Raw genomic sequence first — 20,007 nt, 5'->3', positions numbered from 1 at the left:
TAGATATACTACAGATTTTTAAAGTATGTCCTTATTAGTCCTGGATTTCTTCCTTGACTGTTGCTATATACCCATTTTGTCTCTAATTTTGTTAATTTACATTTTTCTGGTGTCTTTTAGTCAATTTAGCTAAGGATTTGCAAATCTTGTTGATTTTCTCAAGGAGCCAACTACCTGTTTCATTGATTCTTTGAAAGTTTTTTGTTTGCTTGTTTGTTTGCTTGTTTCTACTTTATTGATTTCAGCTCTGAGCTTGATTATTTCTTGTTATCTCCTTGCTCAGGTGTTGTGAACTACTCACCAAAGAAGAACACTCAGATACAGGTTCAAGGCAATAAAATGCCTTATTAGCCACCTGGCAACTAAACTGCCTGTTCAGGACCCCAGTGTAGTCCCATCTTTCCCAGGATGAGCTTTTGAGCATAAAACTACATACTTGGTTAACATACCTCATTCAGAAAGAACAGTTAGCCAGAAGCAAACTACAAACTACAAAGCCAAAAAACAATATTAGTACAAGTAGAGACTTTTCCTCAACTATGAACTTTGGTGGATTAGGTTTTGGTTCACATTTCAGAAAGCAGTGTTATCGACAGGCTGGGTTCCAAGACCTGAATGGTACTTCCATCATAGTGTCAGTTGTGATAACACCTAGTGACCTACTAAACCCTGGGAGGCCTATTACATTCCCCAGAGTTTCTATGGGCATGGTCAACACATAAATTCACCTTAGCACAAGAGGTTATACCATCTCCTTAGCACTAATGTTTTAACAGAATTTATTCTCTGTCTTACATAGCTAAGTAGGCAATTGAGCAAGCAGGGTCCTATACTGAGAATAGGAGCAATAGAATTAATTACCTAGCCATATCTGTAAGTAAACCAGGACAAACAACAAAGATTGATACCAGTTGTTAGATTCTTAATGCATTCTTTCTTTTTTCTCTAATGGTTGGTTTTGACCATGGCTAAATTTTATCTAATTATTCCTGACTGATTGGCATAGAAACAACAAGTTTCTCCCAGTGTCATGCAGAGATCTCCTTGTCTCATAAAGAAGATGTCCAATTCTCTTCAATTCAGAAGAACAACCTCAGCTAAGGAGTCAAACTGGGCTTCCAGATGGGAAGCAGAATTTTCCAAATTGCTCCAAAGTATGTCTACGAGAACACTGAATTTCTCGTTGGTTCTAAACCCCATAAATAGGGTTGATATTTAAACTGCATGGGGCCTGCCATGCCTGCTCCAACCAACAGGGGAATGTGAATGGAGACAGCACACATCACATGAGGGATCTAGGTCCTATATTTAGTTGGGCCCTTCTTCATTGTAGATGAACTCATGTAATTTAACATGTATGAGACAGTAAAAGATGTTGGTTTTCCTTCAATGCAGATTCAGAAGTTAAGCTATTAGTGAAAGGTAGGTAGTCTCTAGGTCTGAAATACACTTGACTGCCATTCCTAGTATACTGATGTGTCTGAATACAGTGCCCAGGTCCTGCTCAGCATTCAGGTACCCAGGGAAGGCAAAAGAGTGGCATTTGCAATCAGGATCAAAAGCTGATGACTTCTGACAATCTAATTCCCTCTTGTTACTCAGGAGCCAACAGCTATTGGCTTCTGGCAATTAACTCCTACTGAGAGCAACAGGGGAAAAGAAATTTAGTTACTTGGGTTTTTTTTGACTCAGGGATGACTCACTTGCCAGGTGAGATGCTCAGAAGGGGGAAGGGGGCAGAGGCACAAATAGATACCCATATGGCATACTGGATGAAGTAGATAAGGCTATACCACCACTTTATTGTTGTTTTTGGTTTTTATACCTTCTCAGGATAATTGATCACATAGTTTGTTTGTTTTTTAAGCATTTTATCATTCCATAAGTTCATCGTAAGTTTAAGGCAGTAGTCCATGTAATAGATCAATAAGCTTTAAGGAATTACAGCAGAATTATTTGCATGTCTTTCCATTAAGACTAGTACCTCACTAAACATCCATTATCTTTTTCTAGTTCAATAAGTTCATTATAAGTTAAAAGCAATAATTTTTATGTCATGAGTTAGCACAGTTTTGTCAAGAGACAAATCATCTGCCTTGTGTTTTATTATTTTGAAGTCTTGTATAGATAAGCTAGTCCATCATTTATTTTCTGTCCTTCAATCTACAATAAAATGCCTATTCCCACTTTATAATCTTTAGTTACCAGACATTAGCCTCACTCTTAACCTAGAAGAAATGTTTTCCTTGATTATAAATTTGTTCTAAGCCTGCTTTCTTTTCCTAGTGCAATTAGCCCCTCATACAGATCTCCATTTACAGCTTTTATTCCATAGGGTGCTTGAGATAATTTGTATCAATTTTGGAATTCTATAAAATCACAATCATCAAATATGAAAGTCATTTACACAGCATTAATACATGAAAGTACATCTTTATATTGATTCTGCAGGAGATCTGACTAATAGGGTCTGCTGATGCTCAGTAATCATTAGGCTATGTAATAGTGGCAGAAAAGGCATATCAGCAGCAAGAAGCAACCCTGGGGTGAAGTTTTTGAGGTCCCTGCATCTTAAAGCACATCCATCATAGTCATGCAAAATGGTGGACCACCTCCAGTAAACTTACTTGTTTGCCACAGACTTTCCTATATGGTGTCTAACACTACAATAATCTTCACAGGGTAAATCATCTAGGAGATATCTTGGTGATATTAAATAGGCACCTTCTCTTAAAGTGCCTCAGGGGAAGCTTAAGTTAGTCTTACTTATAGTTGTTAGGGTTGGAAATGGAATTTATTATTTGATAAGTTTAATTTCCAACACGTCATTGTGGCTTAGGGTCCAGGCACAGCCAGCAGTCCAAACCTATGTCCAGTTGAGAATTATTAAAGATTGATATATTCTTTCTAGCATCATGAGCTCTGACTGTCTTCCACTGCATTATGGACCTTTACCTTTGAGGTTACCAAAGATGTTCCTGGGGAAACTGGAGTTTTAGACCTTGTCATCATAAAGGGTTCATATTTGAGTGGTAACAAGATGAGTTTGTTTAGGCCAATAGGCTGGATGACTCTAGGGGCAGTTTCTCCTGAAAAGTAAATTTGCTGCCTATGTCTGACTCTCCATATTCTACCAACTTCTAAATAATGATCTTTAGCTTCATGCCAGGCCCTAATCTTTATGGATTTTGGATTGTACTGCTTATGACCACAGGAGGGTGCTGAGGGTTTCCTTTATATGACTATAAAGGGATCAATGGGTCCCCAAGAGGACTCAATTTCACCATAGCATCAAGAACTATGGTATTTGCCTGGCTTCTAGCAGCTCAGAGCTATCGGGAGAGAGTCAGCCAGGAATTCATAGTACTGGATAAACAGGAGCCCTTTCTCTTCATCAGTGAATCCACATCCCCAGAGGTATTTTACATAAATCTACCTCGAAGGTGGATTGGGTCTCAATGCATAGATTGGCTATGAGCTCCCTGGTTCCAGTCTTTCTTCATTTCCATGACTAAAGTCCTGACACATAGGGATTTTAGGCTTTTTTCACAGGGAGACAAAATAAGACAACCAAAAGTATAGTGACCATATCACTCTTATCTTTAGGACAGCAAAGGACCTGGTAATGACCCAACTTTTATGTCCTATCCTTTGCCAACAGTGCCCTGACTGAGATGAAACATGCGGCCCTTGAAAGGAAAAATATGGCTCAGGACTCCCAAGACCAAGTTCTCAGCACTAAGGTGAATTACTAATTGTCCCAGAGGATTAAAAGCAGTGACAGAGACAGAACATAGGGAAAGAAGGACAAGGGGAAGGGAACAAATGAGAGGGGAGAAAGGAGACAGGGAAAATAGTCAAGGAGTATTTGTCACAGAGTGGGACAAAGAATTGTCTCTGGATAGAAAGGAGACAGACATGGCATGTAGGAAAATGGCAGCTTATAAAGTTACATGGGGAAAACAGTGTAGAATGAAGTGTCTAATTTTGATAGGACAGGCTAATCAGATGAGACAAAGTGGGCATTTGATTTCTGGACTTCAATATTTTGATAGCTTGAACTTAGTAGTCAGCCTCAGGAGGAGGCAGTGGCCAAAGAAGAAAAGAGACCTTGGGAGCTACATTTACCAATACAATCTAATGATTTTTTGTTGTTATTGCTGTTGTTGTTGTTGTTGTGGGAAATATTAGAAATGTGAACCAGAACTTTCCCGCGCTAGTGCCAGCAACCAGGGAGCCATAGGCTCCTCCCTTTTCCCTGTCCAATCACAGGCCTTCTCTGTACTAATGTAATAGTACAGGGGAAATCCTGAGACAATTTTTACCAAGGCAGGGTGAATGGGGAGAAGGGGAAAGCTGTTAAAGACATGCTCCCATGCTCAAGCTGGACAGAGTGTCCCTTTATTAAAAGGTTTTTGTTTTATTATTGGATCACTACATGTTAAGTAGGCATTGTTCTCACTAGATGCTTCATGCTGAAATTGGTGCATTGTTGATAAGGTACTCAAAGGAGCTGGGTTCCCAAATCAGGAAGAGCAGGCTGTTTCATTTGTTGTACCACAAGAAAATGTAGTCTGTGAGACTGGACCAGGATATAGATTCCAAAGAATGAATGGTGCTAGTGCTGTCTGTAGTTTATTTGAAAACTGCTGGGACAGATAGACAAGGGACATAGGTAATGTTAAGTAGGTTAGGAGAAATTTTGGGGGGGGTTATTTTATCTTAGAAATATATTTGAATCTTTTAGGTTTATGGTCCTGATAGTTAGAAAGAGGAGTACCAAGGCCAAGAAGAGGGCCATGAAAGTGGGGAGATCCCAGGGAAAGGGGGTAGATCTCACCCTAAGGCATAGGAAATATGCAGGAAAGTGTAGTCTATTGGTTAGCAGGAGTACATATCTGGAGTCTGAGAGTTCTTTAAAAGAGTCAGGAAAATTTAGATTGGCTATATAAATTTAATTGGGGAACAACTGTTATTTGAAAGCAGGATCTGGTTGTATCAGGAAAAACCCAATTTGAGAGACGTTTGTTACATCAGAATAATCCTTCCTGGGGTGTTCAGTTGGGTTTTGGAATTGAAATATTTTAGGAACATGGATGATTTGGGAAGCTCTTGGAAAATGTTGAGAGAGATGATGCATAACAGGTTTTCGGGGTTGGTGTTGAAAGACCCTTCGAAAGGGACCCTCACCCAAGTCCCAGGAGACGCGCACCCAGTGAAACACGAGAGGCCGCCTTGATGCAAAAGCACATGAGGTTTTTATTTCGGAGCGCTCTGGGCAAACCCCCAATCTCAGGAGACAAGGAATCGCGCTGAGCTGAAGGGTTTAGGGGTTTTTATAGGGAAAAAGGTCTGAGGGAACAAAGAAGTCGGGGTGGCTATACATGATTGGTTATTAAATGTAGTTCGTGTAGGTTAGGGTTGAAAATTCCTAAATAAGGGAGTGAAAGTCCTAGAAAAGGGGAGGGGGAAAAAGTGCTATTCAAAGTTCATAATGACCCTTAGCTAACACTTAAGCAAACCAAATGGCCCACGATTCATCACTCAGTGTCCGCCTGAACACATCCCAGGCGCCTGGGTTCTGAGCACATCCCTTATTTTCGCGGTTTATGATCCACTGACCTTGGTTACAGCATCTCCTATCTCCATGCCTTGCACTTCCCTGGTCTGGGCTAATAGCTTCTATCTGACCTGCTGCTCTCCTAACAGTTTACTTTGATCTGTATTTACATCTGTATTCACAGGCCTGGCCCCTGTGGTTTTCAATAATCCTCTCTGGCTGGTCTCAAATTTAACTCTTTCAATCCCAAGCTTATGTGGGCAAGTTTCCTGCTGAATTTTTTTTTTTTCCTTTTCAGTGTGAAAGTGTTGAGAGACCTTGGTTCTGATTTCCAAAGATCATTTTTGTATGATCAAGGGGGCAAGCGGTCAGTAGTGGGGGAGGGGAATTGACAACTGGGGTAGTGATAGATAGGGACTGTGACTACCAGAGGGCTTTGAAGAAAGACATAAAGAAACCAGTGGGAGGCATTGAAGGAGGATCAGTAAAGCTTAGGAGAGAATTTGTTGGATGACCTTGACCCAAGTGAGATTTTGGCCATGCTTGGATAGGAGATGGCTTGGGCTTAGTTATATCTTGTTGAAAGTGTAGGGCTTGTTCAGAGTGATTCGTGTCTGGACAGTCAGTGAATTTGGAGGTGTCAGTTGGCAGTGGATGTCTGGCAATCATTTGGCCAGAGGAAAAGTAAGAGAATGAGACACCAGTGGACCAGCATCTGCCCAGAGTCTGTTGGTATTTATTGCGAATGTCAATCAATACAAACTCTTCCCAATCTCAAGATCTTTAACTCTGAGTCTCTGCTGTCAGTGAAAAGCAAGACTTTAATCAAGGTTCTACAGCCCAAATATGAAATGACTTGAACTCAGGTTTGCCACAGGCCAACTGATCTGGGCCTCCGTCAACCCGCAGTAGAAACGGGGGTCCTAGTCAGGTCCACAAGGCGTAGGCGATGAAATGACAAACAGAGCCGACACGAGGGTGTGTTAGATCTGAATGTATTTTTCCAAGGTAAGAATCAGACTTAGATACTATACAGCAAACAGGGCAGATGTCAAGAGTCATGTAGGCAGGTGGGGGTTACAGCAGGGGATGCAAGACTGAAGTCACGTAAGTAGGTGACTCCCACACCAAGGTCAGCAGGTCTGGTAGCTAGGTGTGAAGCAGGAGGAAGAGGAGTAGAGCCCTCCCTGTTGAGGTAATTAGGTATTCCTATGCTAATTCTCTTGTTCTAGCTGGAGGGGGGGCGCAGGCAGTGGGGAGTCCGGACCTAACACTTTTAGCTAATGTCCTAGAGTGAGGGAAACCCTTCATTACTCTCTAGTATGCAAAACACTGTTAACTATTATGAACTATCTCTTATCCTAAGGAATGTACTAGACTTCTGTTGCCAACTCTAGCAAGGGAGATACTTTGAGAGAGAATGCAAGCTATGGGTAGCTTGGCATTAAACTAAGATAATTGGAACCCTTGTGTTGGCCAGAAGACAATGCCCAATCTTAACCATTTACGAATCATTTCTTGGGGTACCTTTATGCTTAATTATGAGGCCGTGTTGACAATTAGAAAGACTAATCTGGAACACGTCTGAGTTAGGGGATACCAGCGACTAGTCTGAAATCCAGGAGGCACAGATCTCCTTTTGAAGTCTTATTATTGCCTCTTATCCTTTGTCAGGATTTTATCTCTGATATTTTGGATATGACTGGAGTAGACGAGTGTACGTAGCAGAGGATGGGGTCAAAATCCAGACTTTATAAATAGTTTTCTGCAGCTGTCTGCAGATGTCCTCAGACACAGAGGCCTCCAGTGCCCCTTGATGGTCAGGGCTTTCTTCTATTGAACCCCTCTTCTAGAGTGGCATATCTGTGTCTTTGTACATTTATGTTTGCACAATAAACTGGACGCGAGTATCTGTAAAAGTCACAGTGGTTTTGGAGTCCAGGCTTTGTGCCACTAACTATGCACTGGGTGTGCCAATAGCAGACGATGTTCAGTGCAGAGATCTGATGTGGATAGTGAAGTAATCAAGATGAGATTCACAATCAGAAGTCAGGACACAGGGTTTCAGACATTTTTCATGGTCTTTTGGCAGATCCAATGATTGTCTGAAGAACAAGAATCTGAAAACACTTCTGTGTGTGAGATGATGGCACAGCTGTTGGCTTCATCTTTGCCAGTGATTCGTAATCTGGAGAGTAAAGCATACTTGTCCAAGACTTTCTTACAATTATCATATCAGCCATCATTTTTCTTTGGACTTTTAAGAAATCTCTAGAATACATCTCTAGATGTTATTTGTGTATAATAAACACAGTGATAAACATTATAAACATATATAAGCATTAAGGATACAGCTGAAACCCCTATAATTTTGTATTGCACTGTCACTGGGGAAGAATTCTTTCAGCAAGAATCTTTATTATGATGTAAATAAAAACCCAGAGGTTTGGGATTTGGGGATGAAGCCTACTCCACCTACTACAAACATGTTGTGTGATTATGTGGAAAGCATCTTCATTCTGTTGAGCTTCAGTTTTCTAAAATAAATAGGGGAGAACCAGCTAATGTTTAGGGGAGATATTGAGATATACATGAATACATGTCAACACTTACACACTATAGGTGCTCAGTAACTGTATTCAACAAACAGAATGAACACAGTTGGTTTACAGAATTGGAGACAGAGAGGACAAGAGCCTCAACTCATGTTGAACAAGGTCCTGTTCTTTCCTGTGTCATCCCAAAGGCTGGTGGGTCTTTGTTTTATTGCAGGACTAATCTCATACCCTAAATTCCTGGAGACCCCTATATGTGGGAATGAAACCAGAAGACAACTACAAGCACAGGCATCTTCTGGGTGATTGCAAGGAAGAGTGAGTTCAAGACTAGCCTGTCTCTAGCAGAGGATATAACATATCAGACAGTAGGCAGACCTCCCTCATTCCTGTTCCTTTATCTTTGTTCCTTTTTTTATAGAGTTCCTTGGGACTGAACAGCAAATTTGATGACACCATAGTATCTCCCTTTCTATTTTGTTTCTACCTGCTGTGGACTCAAGGCTCACTGGCCTAAATTCTTCTGGACCAAGGTCCAGACCAATCTCCACCTCCAGTCTCTCTGCGAGAGTGCCAAGATACAGGTATTTACTTCTGCATCTGGCTTTTTATATGGGTTCTGTGGAATGAGCTGTGAAGTTTAGACACAAGAGCTTGTACCTGGAGCCATTGTCTCAGTGCAGTACAAACAAAAACAGGCTTTAGCGGACTCTCTTTCTACTGTAGCAGCATGGCCTCCAGATTCACCTGGCTGTTGCTGTTTGATCAGAGCATCATTTTATCCAAAAGTAAAATCACACAGCAGCTGAGTATAATCTTTTGCTGTACATAAATTTTTTCGCTTATTATCATAATTTTTTGTATTATGAATCAAGATTAAGTTAACATTTTAAATCATATACAATTAATAAACACACACAAAACAAAATCAATATCCATGCAGATCCAAATACACACAAAAAAAAAATCATTAGTTTGTATGAAATTTTTTTCAAAAGGCAATGTCTATTCTGATTCTGCTTAGAGAAGTTTATTTCATGGGACACTAAGATGCAATTTTCTGCCACAATTCTAAAGAACTACATAAGAATTTTTGTGGAGAGGTCGGAGAGATAGCTTAGAGGTTAAAAGTGCTTACTGCTCATGCAAAGGACACAGATTTAACTTCCAGCTCCCACAAGGCAGATCACAATCATCTGTAACTCCAGTTACAGGAAATCTAATGCCCTCCTCTGATCTCTGTGGGCTCCTGCACGCACATGGTACACATACATACGTGCCAGCACATACACATAAAAAAATTAAAGAAATTCTTTGTAACTATATATATTTAAAAAAATAAAAATATATAAGTATTTCAGATAGGCATTTAAAAATATTTTATCTCTAACATGGATAAGATTTATTTATCCTTTAAAATTCCATTGTAAATATTTTAAAGGGTTGATGTCTATCTACTTGTACATGAAAATTTTCAATAAATGATTGACTTGTCTGAACCTTTCAAGAATTTATAAACTAAATTAAAATTATAAAACTTAATTTTAGTTTTATAATTAAGTTATAATTTAGTTTTATAATTTCATAAATAAATATGAATTGAATTATCAAATTAATTCATTTAAAACTTACAGGTTAGGATTTAAAATAGAGCCATTTATCCACTTCCAGATCTTCTCCTTCTGTACATATTTTAGTCCAATAAAAAATAGCTGTTCTTTTCCCTTTATAAAGTTTTGCACGAATCTCTATAATCAAAACAGAGTAAAATACTTGAACTACATCATGTTTATTAATGACTTACATTCTTCTATTAACCTTCTAAAACATAATTACTCCTGTTTGAAGTTCTTCCTAGCTCCCACCAATAATCCTCTCTACATTGAGAAATGTCTCTCTATATATTTGTATCTTAATTGATTCATCCAAGTTATTAATTCATAAATCCAATTAGTCTCTCACATTACGAACTCCTTAAAATGCAAGTCTACAGGTCCTTAGCATAGACAATTGGTTAGAATCCAGAGATGTTGACATAGCTTAAAGAAAAGCTTTATGTTCTATTTAACAATATTGTTTAACAATTTACCAGTTCTTCTTTATTTTCAATGAGCAACAAATTGGCATCTTCCATAGAGCAGGCATCTCGACCTTCTGCCCAAGGTCTGGAAATTTGAGAAATAAATAAGCATTTGTTCCAATGTGGATGCCAATGTCTTGGGCACTCTAGTATGACTGATCTTCCTAGAGAAGAAAGAGGACATGTTCTATTTCTGCACTGTTTATGCTGCATCACAATCACTAATACACACAGTAGGTACTTCATTAGTGCATGTGGGAACCTAACTAGTGCTGTCATATATCAGGGAATCATAATTAATTACAAAAGATTCATTTTTATATTTTGTTTTTGTTAATTAACATCAAACAAAGCAACCTGTTCAACATATTCATTAGATTGATCAAATATTCCACTTTTTAACTTGATATCTGCCTATGAGTGCTCATGTGCACCAGCACCAGCAGGCAGCAGGGCCAGAGCTCATAGATATCAAGGTCACACAACTTCAGTGCAGTTCCCAGTACCAACATTTACAAATTCATGTGACTCTCCATGAATTCTTTTTTTCTTTTTTTTTTTTTTTGTTTTTTGTTTTTTGTGTTTGTTTGTTTGCTTGTTTGTTTCGAGACAGGGTTTCTCTGTATAGCCTTCATGTTCCTGGAACTTACTCTGTAGACCAGGCTGGCCTCAAACTCAGAAATCCGCCTGCCTCTTCCTCCCAAGTGCTGGGATTAAAGGTGTGTGCCATCACTGCCTGGCTATCATGAATTTTTAACATTATGGCTGTCTTCTCAGACAAAATCACGGCAATATAGTGTCTTCATGGAGGACTATTATGAACTTTGACTGAGATAAAGCACATTTTCTGTTATCTATTATTCTCAGGAAACTTAAGCCACACAATCACCTGTTAGTTCAGTCCTGTTCTCTTGAGCAGCCACACTGCATTTTTCTATTGGTGGTTTTTGCACTAGGAATCTCACTAGTAAAAAAGAAAAACACACAGAGAGGGTGAAATGGCGAAATGAATAGTAGAAAGGATATTCTATTTCTCACTTCAGACAATGGGGTTATTTCAACGAATCTGAACTTCTGGACTGAGGGTAAAATATCAGGAAACTAGATTACGGGACAAGTTCTAAGACAGGATATATGAACAAGAAAAGCACAGACCATGTGGATTCACAAGGCTCTGAGGTTGCATGATTCTGTTTGACAAGTCAACCTGTGGGCATGGCTGAGTCTCTCAGTTGTTCACAGTCACACCTGAGCTTGCTCATGTGCAATCACAACCACCCCAAGACAAGGTTTAGCAGCATGTCAGAAGAAGACACTAACATGGGGAGTTTTGGGTTTCTTTGTTATTGTCATCTTTTTGGAACAATGTGACTTTTATTTTTTATAGTTCAAGAACTATACCTGTTTTCTAAAAAATTAAGAAACATGGATGAAATACAAAGTTTCAGCAGAAGGTGCAGGATATTATCCTATAACAATTACATGGCATTGAGCTTAAGGAGTTTAAGCTTACCCTAGGTTTAAGGTGGCCAAGTGCTATAAAGAGAACTAATGTTTATATGGGAAAAATAACAAAGGAAAAGCTTTGCCTCACTTACCTAAGACACTGAGTCCAATCAGGCTCAAGAGAAGAAGGATCAGCCCAACACAGCCAAGTTTCAGAGCCAACTGATGCCAGTGTTGACACTGACATGCATCTAAGAAGTGCAAAGGATACATTATTAAGTTACCTTGATCAGTGGGGTTCATAACTACCATAAGGTCTCCCTTAACTACAAGGACTAATTCCAACACTCCTAGTAGACTGACTGAGCCTGGAGTCCGTGCCACTTAGTTTTACACACACACACACACACACACACACACACACACACACACACACACATACACACGAGAGAGAGAGAGAGAGAGAGAGAGAGAGAGAGACAGAGACAGAGACAGAGACAGAGACAGAGACAGAGACAGAGAGACAGATATCTGGTGGTTATAAATTTCAATTACAAATTTACAATTTGTGTAAACAATTTTTTCAGTTAAATGGATTACTTTGCACCTTTTATTTAAAGAAATACATCATGGCTTATCTTTGGCATGAGTGGGCTATCAGTATCTCTATTTTTGCAATATGATTCCATAACTGACTGAGTGAATGTTACTGAGACACAGTACTGGGGACTAATGAGTCACATCTTAAACTAGATGCTATGATGTCTTACCATTGCTGCTCAAGGCAGTGTCCAGCTTAAAACATCAAATTACTTCTTATCCCTACGATTTTATAGTTAGTCATTTAAGATCACTGTTGAATGCAAGGAATAGAAGCTACAGACACTGAAAAGGCAAATAAGAAGTACTGGGGTATAACATGACATACACTATGTCTAAAGAAGTTATGGAAGTACTATGTTATAACATTGTGGGAGTCTCTGTGATCAACACAGCCAGCAGTGTATGATCTGACAGAGGCAGTAGGCAGTTAGGTTCAGCATGACTACATAGCAGGTATTTGTTCAAACTTCAGGAATCTGATCCCAAAACAATTTCAATTTTCATTGTTTCAAAACAATTAAAAAATAAGGGTTTCATATGGGAAGCTATTATAGTTTTGTTTATAAAGATAATAAGGAGAAACATTAGCTGGCTCTTCCATCTCTAATTGAATTAACACTCCCACCCTTTGCTCTCATTTAGTTTCTAACAATTCCATGTCTTACCAATTTATGAATGGTTTCTAGGCTTCTTTATTAGAACCAAGTACTGTACCATTTTAAGCAAAGATTTCTTACTGCTTTTTGTTTTGCTTTGTTCTGTTTCTGAGATTGCTTTTCCTACAGCTAAGGCTAGGCCCGAATTTGCTCTTAACTGATTAAGGATTGAGGATACCCTTAAACTCTTGATCTTCTTGTTTGCTCTTCTGAAGTACTAGAGTTACAGCTGTATCCCACCATACATGGCTATGATTTCTTAATTTCTACAAATATAGATTATTCCTGGTTTTGTTAGTTTCCTAATTGCTTATAAATATTCCCTGGTATAAATGATAGCATGCTTTGAATTACATGTTAAGTTTTTTAAACCAGATATCCTTAAAAATATTGTCTTTTATTTTCATAGTGTAGTCCAGAATTGCCTGTGTGCCCATTTTCACTCTTTTTTTGGGAGGGGGTGCATTATCTTTGGTGCTTGAATTGTATGATTGAGAATGTAAACACTACAAGACTGTAGACTAGTTTTAGGATGCTGACAAATAATCATTAAGTAAGCTAAATTATTTTAAAATGTTCTTGAGAAAAAAAATCAAAAGAAATGAAGTGAAGCAAGGAGCATATAAATACCCCTAAGAGATAGGAGACAACTCCCCTTAACCTTATAATCTCTCTATTTGAACACCCAGTTCACTGCTGACTAAAACTTTTCATATATAAATAAAAAAAAGTTGCAACTATTAAACACATACAGATTTCCCCATCATATTCTCTAGAGAAATAATTATAACAGCTATTTTTATGGCACCAAGATCGTCTTAGTCACTGTGGTTAATCTGGAAATTATCTTAAGTGCACAAAGATACGCAGATAGGTCTTGTGCAAATACCATATTTTATAAAAGTGACAATCTTATATATGGCACTTCTGCAAGCAGTCTTTTGTGAACAGTGAACAAAACAGTGTGGTCTGAGGTGGCATAACACTTGGAAGAAAACAGTGCGTTGATTTTAAGAAATAGGACCATGGATTGTGATTCCCGCTATGTATAACATGCTGAACAAGGACACAAAAGTGAACACACACACATACACACATACACACACTCACACACAAACCATCCAAGGCCCCAAAGACACACTAAATATAAGAACAATGTAGTTATGTCAGCCTAGAATTTCTTCTGAACACTGGTGTAAAACAGTGACTAAGCCTAGTTAATAAACACATTTTTCTTATTTTATGTATGTGCATTATTTTACATTTCAATCTTTTCTCACTCTTTCCACCCTAGAAATTCTAAGTGTTTTGTAAAATAGTATTATTTTCATACAGTCACTATTTTTATGCCTTTTACTAAAGTCTAGTATTCAGAACCATTATATTTCAAAATTATCAAAATATAATGCAGTATAATGCAGTATAATACAATATTGGAGGCAATATGTTTAACCATCATAAACCATAAATTTCTTCATTTTTAATATGACTGAAAAATATCTACTTCATAGACTTTTAGGATTTATGAAACAATTCTTCTAAATTTAAATGCATGGTGTCTACTGCAAAGCACCATTCAATATGCAGTAATGCTTCATCTTCCTTCCCCCTCTTAAGTGATGCTTTTTTTTTGTAAAACTGAAAGTGAAAGCCTATTTGGGTGATTTTAGAAACCACTATTTCTTCACAATAAGATATAAGGAATTGCATAGGCATCCTGCCTTGTGTGAGCTATTCTGGAAGAGATTAGACTGGGGGAAGAGGGGAATAACCACTGATCACTGAAGAGGCCGTGTAAGCTTTAGTTATGTGGAAGTAACTGCTTCAGGCACTTTTTGGTATCCACAGAATGATAAGTCATCTCCATTGGCCAGATATTTCAATGGTTTCCCCCTCAAGCTGTTCTGAACCTATGGAATGTCCTCCAAATCCCTTTCTACCTGTCATCATTCCTCCTGACTTGATCTCCACAACACACTGGGCATTTGTGTTCCCCTACAACACCACAGGAATATTCTCCCTTTGTACTTGTGGGTCCAGCTTCCTAGAAGACTCATCTCTCAGATACTCATATTTGATCCTCTGCACCTTCCATGGCTGGACTCAAGCAACATTTCTCAGAAGGCCTGCCTGGATGACTCTGTCTGCTGCTGTCTCTAATGTCAAAACATCTTTCCATGTAAATGTTTTCCTTGCTGTTATTCAACATTACACAGTCTCTCATCCAGTGTTTAATGATTGTACATATACACATTTATAGAAACTCTATAAGGAAAAGATGTTCACATTTGTTTAAACCTGGATCTTATCACTTTGAGAAATACTGACACATAGTGGTGTGGTTATATCTGAATGAATGGATAAAGGAATGAATGAGCTCTTAATACATTCTATCCATTCTATCATCAAAGAAAACTTTTTGTCATTTGGTGACAAAGCAGGTCATTGCTCCTGTTCCTCTTTCTGTGTTTGTTTGTTTACTGAGAGACTTAATCCTTATGCTATGAATTTCCCACAGTTTGAGCTATCTAGTTAATGGGTGCAGGTTGGTTCCATTCTTTCACTACTGGGTCACATGCCTCACTGGTTTTTTTCTACTACTTTTGTCCTTCAGGTTCACATTCAAGCTAATGTCTGTGGGAAAATAATTACAATGAGGGTTGACAAATTTTCTAGTCTCTTGATTTGGGATCATGGACAATAGTGTTGAGGAAATCTCATTGTCTTTCTCAACCTGCATTTTTTTTACTTCCATTTCAACAAGCCCCTCCTCTACTTTTGCTAAGCAGGAAAACAAGAGGAAGGAAAGATGCTTCTTTCTCTCACGCTGGCTCACTGGGATGCTCCTAGCACTGTAAAAGCCTCCACTTTCTCCCGCTACATGAAGATGAAGCTGATATAATGACTCTAAGATGTTTTCCTGATTTTAACTTTTATAATTTAATAGTTCCTAAACAAAATTCTTTAATATTGATAATCACATAGTTTCACAATGTAGGAATGGTGTCAAATTGTAAATGGTGCAGTGTTATTCATATTAGCAAGTCCAGTTGGGTCACAGAACTATCTCAGGACAATTTGACATATTTCCTACCTCAGTTTCTGGCCCCTTTTCATACATCCTCATGTCCTGTTATCCTCTTGAGTATTACTTCAGTCTTGCACACCATTTCACTAAGATTATTAAACTCTCTGGCAGAAAAGAGGGCTGATTTTCCCTAGTGCTAAATGCTAGGGGTGCAACTGCAGTAGAGCTGAGCCAGAGAGTCTGTCCTGTACCAGGATCTGGAATGGACAAGCTATTACAGCAAGTTTGCATTACCTCTAATAACATTCTGCTGCTCATGTTTGCAAACCATTATTTCTTCAGGGTTCTTTTAACTAAGGCTGAATAGCAGAAGCCCTGTTCATGTTTCATGAAGATTACTTGAATAAAAGGCAATGTGTGAGCTTTTTCTCTCTGAAGCTGTAGTTATCTGTAAGGCAAACTGTCTTACACCAACACCAACAGAACCACTGCTTAAAAGCAGCAAGTTTCTAATTAATTAGTGTGTGTGTGTGTGAGAGTGTGTGTGTGTGTGTGTAGACAGACAGAGAGACACAGAGAGTGTATGTTTGATAGTACAGATGTGTGTCTGTGTGTGAGTGTAGGTTTGTGATATAAGTGTGTCTGTGACAGAGTATTATGTATATGTGTGGCTGTAGGTGTGCGCATGTGTACAAGTGTGTGTTTGTGACTGTAGGTGTGTATCTATTTGTGTTTAGTTGCAGGTGTGGGATATAGGGGTGTGAGTATGTGTGTGAGTCTACGTGTGTGTGTCTGTGTGTGTGTCTGTATATCTGTGTCTGCATCTGTGTGATTGCAGGTGTGTGCATACTGTAATAGTTGTGGAGAACAGAGAACAACTTTAGGAAGTGATACTCTTTCCAGCAAAAGCATTGGGAATTGCCAGTTTTCTTACTTCTGTTTCAACAAGCTCCCTCCTCTACTTTTGCTCCAGTTGCCAGGTTTGTGCAGCGAGTACTTTTACCTAATGAGTCATCTCACCATCCCAAAGCAATTGCTTACAACTGGAAAATAACAGGGGAGGCTTATATCTAGAATATATGCAAATTCCAAAAGAATAAATAAAGCCACTTACCTGGGGGGAGAGATGGGGATGTTGCTTCTTTATATCCTGGAGACCTAAATGTCTTTACATTGCCATAGACTCTTGATGTGTTCATTGTAGACAGGAGACCGGAACTTTGAACAGTGACAAATTCTAAGTTCTGAGAAGCAAAATTAACAAAAGGAAGTCTACTGTGGACACTTTCTATGTCCACACCCACCCATGCTTGCAGTTGAGGGCTTCTTTGTAGTTATTGAACTTGTTTTCCATTATGCTCACCCAGTTTAAATTATTTTATCTTTGAAACAGAAGAAACACATGATCTACTCTGGATGGTTTTATTTCCTTCTTTAACTATCTGCTTTGAGTTACTCTTTCAAGGCCCAAGATAAACAAAGCACTCAATCTTGAACTAAATTTTGAGGGTCCCGTCTCACCACACTTCTGGAATCATTCTGTGCCATGTTGTGAAAATAAAACTATGACAAAGTCCCTGGTGCTATTTTGCAGGAATGGAAGCTCTAAAATCCTCCTGAAACATTCAAGCCACAAAAGAAGCTGTAATATGTGGAAATAACATGAATGTGGTTTTAAAATAAAACAAAACAAACAAAAAAACATGACTGGCACAACAGGAACAGCAGTGAGGATGGAGGCACACATGCCTCTCAGCATTGTCTTAAAGATCCACACAGATGTGGCAATGTACACCTGAGTTAAGAACTTCATCGCTCAGACATTCTCATATCACAACGTAAAAAAAAGAAAATCAACAACTTCCTTAAAAACACTGTCTGTGGTCAGAGTGGAATTGAACCAGGTACTTGCAAGGCTCACTGTTGTCTTGGAATTTGGTTGAAAATTAACAAATGCAGTAGTAAAAGTAAGCTGAAGCTCCCTTGCTTTTTTTGAGACAGGCTTTGTCTGTGTAGCTGTGGCTATCCTGGAATTCAACTTGTAGACCAGGCTGGCCTTGAACTCAGAGATCTACCTTCTTTTGCCTCTTGAGTTCTGAGATGAAATGCATGTGCCACAATGCCCAACTAGAGACTTTTTAATATAATTTTTTAATTCAGTAAAATTAGCTCATTTCTTCCATATTTCCATGAATTTTGAGCATATATATAATCACATTCACATCAAGGTATGGACCCAAACCTCACCCCAGCATCCCATGTCCTTCTGTAGGCACTCCTTTCCTCTGTACCCAGCCCATGGCACCCTTCTCTTTCTCCTTTTACACACTTGCTTTTCAAGAACACCATGGAGCTAGATCCCTGCAGTAGTAATGCATCTAAGAGTCATGCACAGTGCACTCAACAACTGTGTGTCAAATACCAACACAGCTGGATACAGTAGAGATTCCAGAGCAGGAGAGATGTGAGGTATGAGCTGTGATTGCACAGGATGCATCTCAAACCCTAAAAGAAAGATAGTGTTACAAACATGTCAGGGAAAACTAACAGGAAACTGGTGGGTAACGTGTGAGCAGAAAGAGAACAGGATGTTGGCAGTTAGACCATGTTCTGCGGTCAGAATCTCTAACTAAAGTTCAAGAGGAGTGTGTAGGCATAAATTTTTGAAACCTATTTTTAATAAGTTATTAACCACTTCTCTAGTCCACCACCCACCAGAGGAAGTGGAAGACAAAAGTTATTAGGATATGGGGGAAGTGAACCTGTTCAGCAGTAATTCTTTGGGAGCAAGCTCGATCTTCTTTGTCAGCAGTTCAGTCCCGTAGCAAACACCAAATAAGATTCAGCAGCTGCAGACCAGTCCTCTAGGCAGGCAGACACCATGCACAGACCAGCAGCTACAGACCAGTCCTCTAGGCAGCCAGATAGCAGGCACGAACTAGCAGCAACTGTTCAGTCCTTTCAGCAAGCAGAAACCAGGAGGCTGTTGTTCAATCCTGAAGAAACCAGGAGGCTCAATAACCAGCCTGAAGTGAGGCCACAGAAGCAGCAAGCTACTGCAGGAACCTCACCAGCTGTTCTTGGGTGAGCATCTCTCAATGGGAGTGTTACCACAAGTTGAGCTCAACAACTCTATGTAAGGTGAACCAATACATGCATGTCTTTGGTGAAGAAGAACAGGGCAGAGCAAACTGAACCAGTGCTCAGCACTCATCTCCCACTGTCTGTGGAGTCATATTTATACTCCTTCATCCCAGGTCTTTTCACATGTTCACTAATTCAAAACATCCTTTCACCTGTTGCTGCTTCCGGAAAACATTCTTTCATGTGTTTGCTTTAGCAATACATCTTTTCAACTGTGTGTCCCAGCAAAACATCATTTGACATACTAACTTTCCAAAGAAACCAGAAGTTTCCACTTCGGGGGTGGGCGAGTTTTCATTATTGTTTTGACTTGAGTGAGGATAGTGATGATGATGGTGTGGAAGTCACAAATGCCATGACGCACATTTAGAAGTGAGAGGACAACTATATGTAGTTGTTTCTCTTTTGTGTGAATTCCAGGGACTGAACTCAGGTCACCAGGCTTAAATAGCAAGCACCTTTACCCACAGAGCGGTCTTGCTGGCCCAAGGACAACTGAGATAGCAGAGAAATGCTTTAAAGATAACTTGAGATGACCAGCAAGTCCTAGTTTAGGGACCTCTGAGAACAGAAAGCTGAGGAACATCTAATTAGCTGAAGATATGGACAGGTGCACGTATGACATCCAATTTTTCCTTTTCATTTTTCCTAGACCTAAGTAATATTGGTTTGCTCTGTCACAGCTTAGAGATATTTTAGTTTTTGAAAAATACAAGGATTAATTCACAAAGCTGCTATAAACATAGGCAGGTCTTTTAAGTAAACATAGTCAATTCCCTTGTGAATAGGAGGACCAGGACTTATAGTAAAAGTAATCTCCTTCTTCAAAAAATGCTAAACTGCTTTTCTCTATTTCGCCCTATGCTTAGTAACATTGAGCATGTTAAATGTATGTATTTACTATGCATGTGTCATTTTGTTCAATTTTTGGATCA

General features: G+C 39.0%; 1 protein-coding gene across 4 annotated transcripts; it reads right to left on the bottom strand.

Moving 5' to 3' along the window:
• Positions 1 to 7,262: 7,262 nt before the first annotated feature.
• Positions 7,263 to 19,137, bottom strand: LOC116099666 (killer cell lectin-like receptor subfamily B member 1F). 4 transcript variants are annotated; one of them, XM_031383589.1, is made up of 8 exons: positions 18,691 to 19,137; positions 18,351 to 18,433; positions 17,043 to 17,172; positions 11,794 to 11,892; positions 11,085 to 11,159; positions 10,205 to 10,359; positions 9,748 to 9,863; positions 7,263 to 7,748 (listed from the first exon to the last, which is right to left on the bottom strand). In XM_031383589.1, the coding sequence occupies exons 2-8, from the start codon at positions 18,423 to 18,425 to the stop codon at positions 7,625 to 7,627; spliced, it is 774 nt and encodes a 257-aa protein (XP_031239449.1). In that variant the 5' UTR covers positions 18,426 to 18,433; positions 18,691 to 19,137; the 3' UTR covers positions 7,263 to 7,624. The 4 variants fall into 4 exon arrangements, with proteins under 4 accessions (XP_031239449.1, XP_031239450.1, XP_031239452.1 ...); XM_031383590.1 differs by having other exon boundaries at positions 18,351 to 18,924; positions 19,000 to 19,137; XM_031383592.1 differs by lacking the exon at positions 18,351 to 18,433.
• Positions 19,138 to 20,007: the final 870 nt, after the last annotated feature.

Source organism: Mastomys coucha, unplaced genomic scaffold (genome assembly GCF_008632895.1).
Source record: "Mastomys coucha isolate ucsf_1 unplaced genomic scaffold, UCSF_Mcou_1 pScaffold20, whole genome shotgun sequence".
Lineage (NCBI taxonomy): Eukaryota > Metazoa > Chordata > Mammalia > Rodentia > Muridae > Mastomys > Mastomys coucha.
Note: the sequence above shows the minus strand (reverse complement) of the source record. Positions and strands in the feature narration are given on the sequence as shown.